Source organism: Humulus lupulus, chromosome 1 (assembly GCF_963169125.1).
Source record: "Humulus lupulus chromosome 1, drHumLupu1.1, whole genome shotgun sequence".
NCBI lineage: Eukaryota > Viridiplantae > Streptophyta > Magnoliopsida > Rosales > Cannabaceae > Humulus > Humulus lupulus.
Window position 1 is genome coordinate 163920930 of NC_084793.1, and position 15686 is coordinate 163936615.

Genomic DNA, 15686 nt, shown 5'->3' on the forward strand with positions numbered 1-15686 from the left:
AAAATGCGGCAAAAGTGGTAAAATGATAAAATTTTAAAGAAATGAATATCAGTAAGGGAAAAAAAACAACTCTTTATTAGCATTTACTCCACAAAAGTGGTGTAAAAGATACTCCAGACTATTTCTCTCCAATTTCAGTACCCTTGAGGCCTGAGGCAAATAAAAAAGAGAAAAACAATTCAATAATGAAATAATAGCAGATAAATGTTTAAATAATTAGCAGGTGGAGGCGTTTCAAAATTTAGAAAAGTAACAGCACAGCTCACATATACTAAAAACAAACTCAATTTCAAATAACACTTGAAAGCATGCTCTTCTTGCAGACCTAACTTGAGCCAGTCCAATGCAATAATAGCTAAAAGAAATTGAGAAACTTACAATGAATTTGAAGTCATGCAGATCTATGTCAAATTACAATTATAAAAGGGTTCTTTCATGGTTTCATATGATCACTTAAAGGCTAAACACATGAAGAAAAGGATTCTTACTAGCTTGTTGGGTTTCTCAAGAATCATATATGATCAGCCTGTCCAAAGCTTCACCTACATGCCTCATTGTTGGTCTCTTCTCAGGACTAGTTTGAATGCAAGCCATTGCAATCTTAATAACTCCAATAATCTCGTCGTCCTTTTCGGCATCTTGGACTAAATAAGGGTCTAAAACATCTGAGAGAGGCTTCTTCTCTTCAATGCAAAGCTAAATCCAATGAACCAAATCCATTTCAAAGGAACCTACTTGGACTATGGGCAATCTGCCAGTAATCATTTCTAGCAGGATAACACCATACGAATAAACATCCCACTTCTGGGATGGTTTCACCACTTTTAGTGCTTCCGGGGCAATATAACAAGATCCCAAGTTAGTATTAGTGGTAGTAGACAAAGCAACAGTAGTGGCATCTGTAGAGTCCAAGAACTTTACTTAGCTAGTTAGATAGTAGTATTATAGTATTTATAGTATTATCTTTATGATTGTGGATTTTTGGTTCAGACCGGGATTTATTTGGACACTCATAGTAGTACTTATAGATTTTCTAAGTTTAACCTATAGTTTAAGAATATTAATTTTAACCTAAGGTTTGATTAATATGACTGAAATTGAGGATAATATTTATTATACTATAAGGTTTAGATAAGAACCAATAGGATTTTAAGCACATGTTATGTATGGGTGATTAAGGATTAAGTATTTTGAGGATTAAATTTAATAAGGGTAAAGTTTGAATGCTCTAAGGTCAGTCAGCAGCTTTGAATACGTTTGAGGGCTTAGTCAAGGCTGTTTACTCAATTTGAATTAAGCTAAAAATGTGTAATTTCGTGTTTAAATAATCAGCGAATGCCGATATATCGCAGCACGTAGATACGGAAAACACGAAACGATGCAAGTTTGCCTCGGGCATAATGGTCCAGGCGATATATCGCCTATAGGGGGCGATATATCGCCTCCTTCAGCATATTTTGAATGCTTTTGAATTAGTTTTCCATTCAACCATTCAACCTTTTGATAAGTCCAGCACCTTTCTGAATGAGTCTTCAGCCTCTGCTAAACAACAATTCAAATTATTTTCACCTAAAAAGCCATTATTTTTATTCAAGTAAAATTAAGATCCTTTCATTCCTAAACTCTATAAATAGGACCTAGTACCCATCCATTATTCATCTTTTGCTCTAAGTTCAGAGGCTGCAAGTTGTTAGGTGAGTGTGAGAGTGTAAACACTTGGGCGGGGAAATCATAAGCTTGGTCATCATAAGCTTATCAAACACTTGGGAAAGTAAGGATTTATAGTATTTCGGTTCGAGGTTTAGATTGGTCTTACAAGTCTTCAAGGTAACCCAAACTCTAGTTCGTTTCTGTACTTTTTCTTTAAAAGTTCTCATAGTCTTCTACTTATTCTAACCTTATTCTTATTTTGGTTAGGAAATCTAAGAACTCACACATAAGTTTTTGGTAAGTATTTTCTCAATGGTTTAGTCCTTCCATTCCTTTCATTTCTCTTCTTCACTATACTCACTCTTTTTCAAAATGGTTCTTAGGAGTGTTCCAAAGTCCCACCTCTGTCCTCTTATCCCGGTATTTTGGTAAGGAAAATAGGATAGAACTCATATGTTATATGTTTTATATGTGTTATCTTATGTTTTTATGATATGAAATGTGTTATGATATGTATGTATGTAGGCTTGGGCATATGACCCATATGACTAACAAGCCCCAAACAGATTATGGGCATATGACCTACTTAGCTAGTAGGACCCCACTAATCTAATGGGCATATGACTTGTTTAGTCTATGGGACCCCAAGTAATAATGGCCATTATAGTATGTGTATGATATAAGTGTTATGTTATGTTTTTATGTTTCTTATGAAATTTATGTATATGAACTATGTGGTAGATTTTCCTTGCTGGGCATTAGGCTCATTCCTTTTTGTTTATATGTGCAGGAAAATAGTTATAGTGGCGGGAATGATTCGTGGATGCTTGGGAGAATGTGTATAGGTGATGAGTGGAGAGTTCGATTTCGAGGATGTAGTCTTTTATTTATGGTTTATGTGTAATCTTTCCGCACCTATTTATGTAATCTCTTTTCATTTCAATTAAGATATGTTTTCTTTTTAAAACAATGGGATCCCATATCCTGCTTTGAGTTATGTAAGTTTTAACATTGGTTTTTACAAGTTTTTAATAAAGTATGATCTTTTTCACTTGTAAGTTCTATTAAAGATTAGGGTCTATGTATAGTTTTTGTTAATGATCCAAAGTCTAGAGTAGTTAGGTCATTACAGTTGGTATCAGAGCGACGGTTCCTTCGCATGAAGTTCTCCTCGATACACACACTCAAAAGCTCCGAATCTGACCGCCAAGTAAGTATTTAAGTTATGGTTATTTTGCTTATATGTATAGCTAACAACCTTAGTGTTTATATTTTCAGTTAAGTATGAACAGAGCTCTAACCTATCAGGATATCCGAGCCATTAAGGCCTTAAAAAGAATAAGGGAGCCAAGAAACAGTGTAGGAGAACTAGAAAGAATCACACAAAGACTACTTTTGTTCCACCAAGAGATAGGCCACCTTCAAGAGTCTAAGCAAATAATGTTGAGATCAACGGAACAATATGTATTAATAATTAGACTATTTAAAGATTTCCATCCTGTAATAGCAGCCTTAGAAGAAATATGGGAAACCATGAATGATGAGGATGAATTACCATTAGCGATGCGATATTATTTCCTCTTAGTTAGGTTCACCGAAAAATTCGAATTTCAATTCACAAATGAACAAAAACATAGGATTCTCACAAACCCTCCTAGAGGACATTTTGATGCACATGACAATGATGATTATGAGGAGATAGATGATGACATGCTAGATGAAGGATCGGATGTAGAAGATCCCAATTTTTAGAATAGTAGTTTTCATCGTTTGTCTCATTTCTTTCTTTATTTTATGATTGTAATAAGTGAAATTTTTTTTTCCCAAATGAATAACATGCTATTTTATTATCATGTATGAGTTTGATTCTATTTTCGCAATCATAATAAGTAATAAATAAAATGAATAATGACTAAGTTCGGTGAGGGTGGATACAAATCAATGAACCAAGTTTCCTTATTGAGAGTTAGGGGGCCATAGTAGTGGGAACAATTTTACTGATCCCAGCCCTCCCTCAATATGGTTAACTTTGGAACAAAGATAAGTTTCGAGCCTGAGAATTAAGTCATATAGGATGATTAGAAACAGACTTAGAAAATAAAGATGACTTGTTTTTCTAAGTATAGAAACCCACTTTAAATAAAGAAGACTTATATAATTTTCATAAGAAGTCATAATAAATAGGTACGAGATGTGTTTGTTTTAGAATAAGTTTTTTCCTTAGAGCCTATTAGGGTAAGTTCTAACATGTTTCTTTCAACTGTTAGAACTCTGCTATGATGTCGCTCCGAAGATCTGCACGCACCAACGGAAACACCTGCAACGCTGTTCCAGCGACCAATGAAGTCCCTCCAGTTCACAGAAGGGGAGTGCGTGCTACTACTAGCCGCAACGCGCCGACACCACCAGCTGACAACACTGCGGAGATCGCCAGACTGCGACAACAAGTCGAGGAACTTTTGCAGCAACAACGTCAACAGGCTCAAACTCAGCCTCAGCCTCCGCCGCAGCCGCAGCCACAGCAAATGGCCCCAGCACCCCAACAAGTTGGTCCATATGGGGGATGGCCAGTGACGAACTACGCGCCATATCCAGTACCGAACATGGAGCCAGTATATGAGAGGTTTCGCAAGCAGCATGCTCCAAACTTCGAAGGGACTACAGACCCCTTTGAGGCAGAAGAGTGGCTAAGGAATGTGGAGCCGATTCTGACGCACATGAATCTCAGTAATGCGGACCGCATATCCTGCGTCTCGTCTTTACTCAAGAAGGATGCCAGGATATGGTGGGACTTGGTCCAGCAATCTCATGATGCTGCCACCATGACATGGACCCGATTTGTGGAGCTCTTCCACAAAAAGTACTACAATTTAGTTGTACTCGCTACAAGAGTTGAGGAGTTCGCCAACTTGAAGCAGGGTAATTTATCAGTGGCAAAATGTGCTCGTCAGTTTGACCACTTAGCCAAGTTCGCATCTGAGATGGTTCCAACCGATTTTCTGAGGGTGAACAAGTTTGTTAGAGGACTTCGACCGAAGATCGAGATGGGGGTTAACCCGGGGAACACCACATATGCCGACGTTCTTGAGATGGAAATAGAAGTAGAGAGGTTGCAGGCTAATGTAAGTAAAGAGGAAGCCGGAAAGCCTGAACCTAGGCAGCAGAGTCAACCTCAGACCAGTCAGAACAGCAACCATAACGGCAACAATCAGTCCAGCAACAACAGTAACAGCTAGAAAAGACGGCATCCAGATAACAAGAAATTCGATAGCGATAAAAGGGCACGTACGAATAATGGGGGAAATAGGTCGGGCTACGTGGAATACCCGCCATGTGCTAAGTGTCAAAAGAAGCATCCTGGAGAATGCCGCGCAAACACCAAGGAATGCTTTAACTGTGGTCAGGAAGGGCATCGTAAAAGAGATTGTCCTCAACAGAAGCTAGAAGGGAAGAAGGACGAAAAGATGGTTCTTGCTAGGGTTTTTTCCTTAACCCAAGGAGAGGCTGATGCTAGCAACAAGGTGGTCACAGGTCAGGTTTCTATCCTCAATAACTTATGTTATGTATTATTTGATTAGGGAGCCACTCACTCGTATATCTCATTAGGAATGATAGAAAAACTAGGCAAACCTTGTGAAAGATTTAGAACTAGGTTTCTAACCGAGTTGCCTTTGGGCAAAGTAGATCTATCATCACGGATAGTACGAGGCATACCGATCAAGATTGAGGACATAGAACTAGAAGGAGACCTGATAGAACTGGTGATCAAGGAATTTGACGTGATACTAGGCAAGGATTGGCTAGCACGGCATGGCGCAACCATCGACTGCAAACGCAAGAAGGTGATGTTCAAGACTCCTGACGGCCAGAGACTATGCTTCATGGGACAAGCTGCAGGGTTACACACCCCGTTAGTATCATCTCTCAAAGCTCAGAGAATGATGGAGAAAGGATGTCAAGCATTCTTAGCTAGAATCACAAATGTGGAAAGGGAGACACCACTTAAGGTTGGAGATGTTCGAGTTATACAAGAATTTCCAGAGGTATTTCCCAATGACTTGCCAGGATTGCCGCCAACTCGAGAAATAGACTTCACGATAGAATTAGTACCAGGCACCGAGCCTATCTCTAAGGCACCATACCGGATGGCACCTACAGAACTCAAGGAGTTAAAGACGCAGCTACAAGAACTCTTAGACTTGGGTTTTATTAGGCCAAGCCATTCACCATGGGGAGCTCCGGTACTATTCGTGAAGAAGAAGGACGGAAGTATGCAGATGTGTATAGACTATCGTGAGATGAACAAAGTAACGATTAAGAACAAGTACCCGCTACCTCGGATCGACGATTTGTTTGATCAACTCCGAGACGTGACTGTATTTTCAAAGATTGATTTACGGTCCGAGTATCATCAGCTCAAGGTAAAGGGGGAAGATATTCCTAAGACAGCCTTTAGGACTCGTTATGGACATTACGAGTTCTTGGTTATGTCTTTTGGTCTTACTAACGCACCAGCCGCGTTTATGGACTTAATGAATAGGGTCTTCAAGGATTACTTAGATAAATTCGTCGTTGTATTCATCGACGATATCTTAGTATACTCCAAGAATGAAGTAGAGCACGAGGAACATTTGAGGTTGATTTTGACGCGATTGAAGGAGCATCAAATCTACGCAAAGTTAAAGAAATGTGAGTTTTGACTTTCGCAAGTGGCGTTCCTCGGGCACATTATATCAAGAGACGGAGTTGCAGTAGACCCATCTAAGGTAGAGGCCATGAAGGATTGGCCCAGACCAAAGAATGCATCTGAAGTAAGAAGCTTTCTAGGGTTAGCAAGTTATTATAGGAAGTTTGTAGAGGGCTTTTCTAAGATAGCCACTCCGCTCACCAACCTGACCCGGAAGCAACAAAAGTTTAACTGGAATGATAAGTGTTAAGAAAGCTTTCAGTTGCTTAAGGATAAGCTTTGCTCAGCACCAGTACTCAGTGTACCGACACCCAACGATAAGTTCGTGGTCTACTGTGATGCATCAAAACAAGGATTGGGCTGCGTGCTAATGCAAAATGACAAGGTGATAGCCTACGCCTCACGACAATTGAAGGAGTATGAGCAGCGCTATCCAACTCACGATATGGAGTTGGCAGCGGTGGTCTTTGCATTAAAAATCTGGTGCCATTATCTTTACGGAGAACGGTGCGAGATTTATACGGACCACAAGAGTTTAAAGTACTTCTTTACTCAGAAGGAGCTCAACATGAGGCAGCGCAGGTGGTTAGAGTTAGTAAAGGATTACGACTGCGAAATCCTATACCACCCGGGGAAGGCGAACGTAGTTGCCGATGCACTTAGCAGGAAAAGTTATGGAAATTTAGCAGCTTTATCTAGAATAGAAAAGCCGCTACAGCAGGATCTGATCAGTGCCGGAATAGAAGTAGTTATAGGCAAGCTGGCTAACTTGTCTATCCAGTCGAATCTGTTAGAAGACATACGGATTGGTCAAGGACATGATGACACACTAGCAGCACATATGGATGCAGTTAGAGAAGGCAAGACTACAGATTTCTCAATATCTAGCCAAGGTTTATTGAGATATAAGGATCGGGTATGTGTGCCAAATGATCAAAGTATTAAGAAGACGATTCTGGAAGAAGCGCACAGTACCCCGTACTCAGTTCACCCAGGGTCTACCAAGATGACTCATGACATCAAGGCAATCTATTGGTGGCCAAGGATGAAAAAGGACATAGAAGAATTCGTGTCCAAATGTCTTGTATGCCAGCAAGTGAAAGCAGAGCATCAGCGGCCTACAGGTTTATTGCAACCACTTAGCGTACCAGAATGGAAGTGGGACGATATAGCTATGGACTTCGTGACGGGTTTGCCAAGGACGAATAAGCAGCATGATTCCGCTTGGATAGTAATAGATAGACTAACCAAGTCGGATCATTTCTTGCCTGTTAAGACTTCATACACAGCAGACCAATATGCAGACATCTACATCCAAGAGATTGTACGGTTGCATGGAATCCCCAAGACAATAGTGTCAGATAGAGGATCGGTGTTTACATCGAGATTTTGGGGGAGTTTACAGCAAGCTATGGGTACTAAGTTAAGCCTTAGTACAGCTTTTCATCCTCAGACAGATGGGAAGTCCGAGCGTACGATTCAGATTTTAGAGGATATGCTATGCACATGTGTACTTGATTTCGGAGGATCATGGAATAAGTACTTGTCCCTGATCGAGTTCTCATACAACAACAACTACCAATCAACGATCGGGATGGCACCTTATGAGTTGCTCTATGGAAGAAGGTGCCGATCACCATTGCACTGGGATGAGGTAGGAGAAAGGCAGCTTCTAGGTCCCGAAGCTGTTAGACAAGCTCAAGAAGCAGTAGCACTTATTAGACAACGTATGCTTGCTGCTCAAAGCCGTCAGAAAAGCTATGCGGATGCCAAGCGACGCGATGTGGAATTCCAAGTTGGAGATCAACTCTTCCTGAAGATATCTCCTATGAAAGGTGTCAAGCGGTTTGGGAAGAAAGGCAAGCTTAGTCCCCGATTCATAGGTCCTTTTGAGATTTTGGACAAAGTGGGACCAGTTGCGTATAGACTAGCCCTACCGCCAGCACTAGCCAATAGTCACAACGTGTTCCACTTCTCGATGTTATGCAAATATGTGTCAGACCCATCTCACGTCCTCAAGTACGATACAATAGCACTGCAGAAAGACTTAAGTTACGAGGAACGACCGGTAAGCATCCTAGATAGGGGGATGAAGTAGTTACGGTCCAAGAGCTTTCCTATAGTCAAAGTCCTATGGAGTAATAGTTCTGAACGAGAGGCAACGTGGGAGTTGGAGGAGGACATGCAAGGCCGGTATCTGGAATTATTTGGTAAGTAAATTTCGAGGACGAAATTCTTTTTAGTAGGGGAGAATTGTAGAGTCGAAGAACTTTACTTAGCTAGTTAGATAGTAGTATTATAGTATTTATAGTATTATCTTTATGACTGTGGATTTTTGGTTCAGACCGGGATTTATTTGGACACTCATAGTAGTACTTATAGATTTTCTAAGTTTAACCTATAGTTTAAGAATATTAATTTTAACCTAAGGTTTGATTAATATGACTGAAATTGAGGATAATATTTATTATACTATAAGGTTTAGATAAGAACCAATAGGATTTTAAGCACATGTTATGTATGGGTGATTAAGGATTAAGTATTTTGAGGATTAAATTTAATAAGGGTAAAGTTTGAATGCTCTAAGGTCAGTCAGTAGCTTTGAATACGTTTGAGGGCTTAGTCAAGGCTGTTTACTCAATTTGAATTAAGCTAAAAATGTGTAATTTCGTGTTTAAATAATCAGCGAATGCCGATATATCGCAGCACGTAGATACGGAAAACACGAAACGATGCAAGTTTGCCTCGGGCATAATGGTCCAGGCGATATATCGCCTATAGGGGGCGATATATCGCCTCCTTCAGCATATTTTGAATGCTTTTGAATTAGTTTTCCATTCAACCATTCAACCTTTTGATAAGTCCAACACCTTTCTGAATGAGTCTTCAGCCTCTGCTGAACAACAATTCAAATTATTTTCACCTAAAAAGCCATTATTTTTATTCAAGTAAAATTAAGATCCTTTCATTCCTAAACTCTATAAATAGGACCTAGTACCCATCCATTATTCATCTTTTGCTCTAAGTTCAGAGGCTGCAAGTTGTTAGGTGAGTGTGAGAGTGTAAATACTTGGGTGGGGAAATCATAAGCTTGGTCATCATAAGCTTATCAAACACTTGGGAAAGTAAGGATTTATAGTATTTCGGTTCGAGGTTTAGATTGGTCTTACAAGTCTTCAAGGTAACCCAAACTCTAGTTCGTTTCTGTACTTTTTCTTTAAAAGTTCTCATAGTCTTCTACTTATTCTAACCTTATTCTTATTTTGGTTAGGAAATCTAAGAACTCACACATAAGTTTTTGGTAAGTATTTTCTCAATGGTTTAGTCCTTCCATTCCTTTCATTTCTCTTCTTCACTATACTCACTCTTTTTCAAAATGGTTCTTAGGAGTGTTCCAAAGTCCCACCTCTGTCCTCTTATCCCGGTATTTTGGTAAGGAAAATAGGATAGAACTCATATGTTATATGTTTTATATGTGTTATCTTATGTTTTTATGATATGAAATGTGTTATGATATGTATGTATGTAGGCTTGGGCATATGACCCATATGACTAACAAGCCCCAAACAGATTATGGGCATATGACCTACTTAGCTAGTAGGACCCCACTAATCTAATGGGCATATGACTTGTTTAGTCTATGGGATCCCAAGTAATAATGGCCATTATAGTATGTGTATGATATAAGTGTTATGTTATGTTTTTATGTTTCTTATGAAATTTATGTATATGAACTATGTGGTAGATTTTCCTTGCTGGGCATTAGGCTCATTCCTTTTTGTTTATATGTGCAGGAAAATAGCTATAGTGGTGGGAATGATTCGTGGATGCTTGGGAGAATGTGTATCGGTGATGAATGAATTCAAGGAGTCGAGAGTTCAATTTCGAGGATGTAGTCTTTTATTTATGGTTTATGTGTAATCTTTCCGCACCTATTTATGTAATCTCTTTTCATTTCCATTAAGATATGTTTTCTTTTTAAAACAATGGGATCCCATATCCTGCTTTGAGTTATGTAAGTTTTAACATTGGTTTTTACCAGTTTTAAATAAAGTATGATCTTTTTCACTTGTTAGTTCTATTAAAGATTAGGGTCTATGTATTGTTTTCGTTAATGATCCAAAGTCTAGAGTAGTTGGGTCATTACAGCATCAGAAGGTGCACTCTTTTGTGGCCTGTCTTGTGACTTATCTGTAGCCATTCTACTAGATTGCAAGGTGGGAGAACCTCCAACAATATTAGCAAGACGACCGAGTCCAAAATCAGAAATTTGGGGTTCCATGTTTTGTCCAAGAAGAATGTTATTATGCTTCAAATCACCATGAACATATTTCTTGGGGCTAAACTCATGGAGATAGACCAAACCTTTAGCAATTCCTTTCATGATTTTTAGTCGAACAGACCATGATAGGGGTGTGAATGACTCTGTTCCAGACCTCCTTGATTACATGAAAAGAAATCAAATTGATCAAAATATGAATACCACAAGACCTGTGATCAATCAAACTCCAAAACCAGAATAATTAAATAATTCATGAGCACAAGTCAGATAATGGGATATGCTGAAACTTACCATGAAATGCAGTGGAAAGATTTCCATTGGAAATGTAATCATATATGAGCAGCTTCTCATCTACAGACCAGTAGTAAGCTTTCAAAGTTACAACATTAGGATGCCTTAGCTTCCCAATTGCTTCTACTTCTATCTGAAACTCCTTAAACCTTTGGGAACCTCCTTCCCCTAGTCTTCTCACGGCTAATGTTTGTCCCTCTTCAAGAACAACTTTATAAACAATCCCAATTCCACTCTTTCCAAGAACAAAAGCATAGGCCTTTAGAAGCTCATCCAGATCAAAAGCCACCTGGGTATCCAACACCACAAGATCATACTGCTCTACATTTTCTGATAGAGTCTCAGACTCATCTTTCCTGAAGCACAAGCACTCCTTTCTTCCCTTCCCTCCCTTACCAAAACCATGACCATGTTCATCCTTTCGACCTCTACAAGAACAAATCCTCGTGTAACAATAAGAGAAAAGCAGCCCAACAAGGCATATACCAATTATATCACAGGCTATTATAGCAATCACAGCACCCTTACTTAAACCTTTGGCTTTTTCACTCTTTCCAAAATCAGAATCCTGAGGTGGAGAATTATCTGGCAGGTATGGAAATGAGGAAGGTGAACTTGCACCAGGAGTTTCTGAAGAGCATGGGTTCTTCAAAGGGGGGCCAAAGAGTCCAGGATTCCCAATAAAAGTAGTTGGACCTCTGTTCATTAGAGCACCAGTTTGGGGTATTGGACCGCTTAAATTGTTATTAGTGAGATCAATATAGACCTTCTCAGGAAGGTTTCCAAGACTAGCTGGTATGGAACCAGAAAAAAGATTATGAGACAAATCAACTGTGCCCTGCAAGCTAGACAAATTTCCAATATCACCAGGAATTGAGCCATTGAACTTGTTGAAGGAAACATCAAGCTTTTCCAGAGAAACAAATGCATTTCCAAACCCATCTGGCAGAGAACCAGTGAAATTGTTCTGACTAATATCAAGGGCTCTAAGTCTCTTGCACTGAAGAATTGATGCAGGAATAGACCCATTAAGAAAATTTTGAGACAAATCTAAAGTTTGAAGATACTTGAGCTTCCCAACCTCATTTGACACAGACCCAGATAAGGAATTTCCATAAAGGACCAAACTTTGTAGCCCCTGAGCTTCAAAAAGCTCAACCGGCAAGCTTCCATTCAATTTATTATTCCTTAAATTCAAATGACGAAGCCCAGAGATGGACCCAAGAGCAGAAGGAAGAAACCCAGCAAGTTTCTTCTTTGAAATACAGAGTGAAACAACTCTAAGCTCCTTGCATGTGACCCCATTCCACGCATAAGGGTTCTCATCAGAAGAGTTCCAGTTACTCAGAGACCCTTCTGGGTCTTGTGTAATGGCTTGCTTAAATGACAAAAAGGCATACCCTTCACCGTTCAATGAACTCACTAGTCCATGCGAGTTGCACAACATCAAAAGAACAAACAAAACCAAAGACACCATTTTTTTCTTTCTTAAATTAACTCCAAATACCAGTCATTTTTATATACAATACCTGGCCGGTGCCAAACATATTGCAGATTTAAATGCCAAAATCTCTTTGAAGCCAAAAAATATCACTCCATGCATCACCTAATTCAGTTTACTATCTTTATCGACAAAATCCATATACAAAAACTACTTCTGCACCCATTAAAGAACACTACCAATCATAAACAAAACAGGAAATCAACCCAAGAACAGAGAACCAAGAAACTACTACAAGCAAAGCCATTATAACTATATCAAGCTTAAATAAACAAAGCCTTTCAAATAATTAATTAGATGAAGATTAAAGAAAACCAGAGATTACTAACCAGCGGGTGAATATACTCTTTACAATTACCATCCTCACTCTTCTGCAACCAAACATGCTCAAACGGTTTGTTAACATTATTAACAAAGATTTTGAACTCCTGTTGAGGTCTCAGAATTGATGGTATATGAAATGGAGTCTTCGGTTTCGTCCCAGTGATCTTATCCTTCGTCGCCACCTTAATACTGGGGGATGAATTAGAATCCTGCCCACTCAGAAACTGACTCGTCCCCGTCTTTTTCTTCCCACACAATAACTGAAACACATCATCCACAACCAAAGTTGCATTCGTCACCCTCCCATCATCCAGCAAACTCTGAGCAAGAGAAAGAGAGAGGCAGTGAGAAAAAAAAAACAAGAACAAAATTAACCGAAAATTCAACACTCCAAACATACATATATGCATATATAAAATAGAGAGAGCCGAGAGTGCCAGGGGTCACAGAAGAAAACTATATATATTCCTGAATATATATGTGCAGAGGGAAATCAGAAGAGTAAAAAAAAACAGAGAAAAAAAATTAAAATCAAGAGTTGAGGGAGGGAGAATATACGTTGTGCTAACTGAGGGATGGAGAAATGTGAGTGGGTTTGGGGGTTTCGGTGTTTGGGTTTGGGTTTGGGGGTTTCTGCGTTTGGTTTTGGGGGTTTCTCCGTTTGGGATTTCTGAAAGTAAAAAAGGGAAAGTGACAAAAAGTCTACCAAAGGATGCGAGAAGCCAGTGATAGAAGCCATATATTTGAGGGATAGAGGAGATTTGAGGGATGAAGGAGACCGAAGCAGGGATTGAGTTCGGAGACCATACGTAGCCAAAGAAGAAAATAGGTCACTGTTCTTTGTGTTCGAAATGTTGAAGATAGTCTGAAAAAAAATGCTAAGTGGCGGGCATTATAATAAAATACTAAAAAAATTACCGCCCTTTTTTCATTAATTTGCCCCATATAATACTTTTTCATAATACTTTTTTATTAGTATTATATTCATGTGTTATGGAAAGGGGTATTTGGTGTAGTGGTTCTATGAATTCAAGAGTGCAATTCTGAGTCTTTAGTGGAGTCCCGAGGAATTAATAAGTTATAAAATTTATTTGTTAGATTTATGATAACTTATTGGAGCTTGATTTCATAGGCCCATGGTCCCCACTGTACCTTGAATAAAATCATCTAGATAGTCTCAATTAATTGATTTAATTATCAATTAGAATTATCAATGTTGACCAGGTCAATTTTGGATAGTTTCACAGAGTTATACAATTTTTAGAAGAAAAGAGAAATTAGGGTAGATTTATTACTTAAGAGAAATTGGTATCTAAATTAATAAATAAGTTTAAATCAAGGTTCAAATTATAAATAATAAATTTGATAAAGGATTTAAATAATTATTTAATTAATTAAATCAATAGAAAATGATACATGCCTTGATTTTAAGTCCAATGGGCTTATAATCAAATGAGAAATTTCACAGGCCTAAAGGCCATGATAATTTTGACCTAGGGTTGTTAATTGGCTATTATTTTATTGATTTTTAAGTAAATAAATGACCTAATTGAATCTATAAAAGGAATGTTAAGTGAGAGTTGAAATTAGATGACAGACACTAGTTTTCTGATAGTTTTTTTTTAGATTCTCTCTAAACACAAGTCATTTTCTAAGCCTTATTGTTCTTTTATCTTCTTCTCTCTCTAACTATCTCATGTGTTGAGAATTGCACACTCTAGTCTAGTTGATTCTAAGGATACTTTGGAAGACTATGAAGAAAATTGAAGATCAGTTCAGTTTCTTGGTGATACTCTGCGACAGAAAGGATACAAGGGTTAGAGAAACTGAAGGAAGGACTCATTTATTCTGTTGCGTATAATGTAAGTATTCTTATCAATATCTATCTTTGAATTCAATTTTTAGAAACACGTTCTAGGTTATCTCATATTATTTTGTTTAATATTAGATCTACATGAAAATAAATAAAGATCATGTATAAGTTTACCAACAGTATCTGACAACATAGTCGGGAAGACTCTACACCGATAATCATCACTTACCCCAAGCAGTTCCATCTGGTCCTCAAATTTCCCAACATGTCTGATGGGATCTGCTTTTTTTGTATACACCAGTAGCACCAGTGCTTTATATTTTGATGGTGGTTGGGCTCTAATTTGGGCACAAAATTGACTGCCACTCCTGTGGTCAACTGAATCTATCTCGGGAGGCCATTTAGATAACACTTGTACTGCATCTTCTGGCGCGTCAAGTTGGGCTTGGATGGCTAGTGCAATCGACGGAGCTCAAATGTTTTGACCTCCTTGTCGGGCATTTCCATCTGGTTCACTGTCGTCAAGTATTTCTACTTGGCCGGTAGGGATGGTTCAGATCTTGCCCTTCGATCGGGATGGTCCTCCTCTTGTTGCTAATAACGTCCCTTAGATCCTTCCAGGAAGCATGTCCTCCTAACTGATCAAACACTATTCTCTTAGATTTTTCAGAGGGCTTACTACGCGGGACCTACTCTCCCCTACTACGCTGTTGGCCGGGATGTAGTGGCGGCTTTTCGACAACGCCCAGGCAGTCCTTTCCTCCTTGTTGGTCGTTGCCCTTTTTCTCCTTTGACTGATCGGTGTGATGACTATCAGCCTCATCATGACCATATCCGTCTTTAAACTATGAAGTTTTCTTTTCCCGAGGAGTCGTGGTTTGATTATGCATGGGTGGAGTTTTTTTACCGCCTGGCCCGTAACTCCCCGATCTAGGAGTTTCTTAGCGGTGACTCTTGGAAGGGGTTCTAGAATTCTCCCTTTCCGTCGAGGCAGTCAAGTCCATGAGCGGACCTCATCATCTCCCCGACTAGTGGTATTACTTCAACTCCGGTCAGGTCTCTGAGGGTCCGTCCTTCCAGCAGGGGACTTTTGACTAGCATTGTCCTTTCTTGCTCCCTAGGTGGCTGCTCGTACTGT

At 39.0% G+C, this 15686-nt stretch overlaps 1 protein-coding gene across 1 annotated transcript; it reads right to left on the reverse strand.

The window, feature by feature from the left end:
* Window positions 1-10869: 10869 nt before the first annotated feature.
* Window positions 10870-12387, reverse strand: LOC133824038 (receptor protein kinase-like protein ZAR1). Its single transcript, XM_062256902.1, has one exon. The coding sequence runs from the start codon at window positions 12385-12387 to the stop codon at window positions 10870-10872; it is 1518 nt and encodes a 505-aa protein (XP_062112886.1).
* Window positions 12388-15686: the final 3299 nt, after the last annotated feature.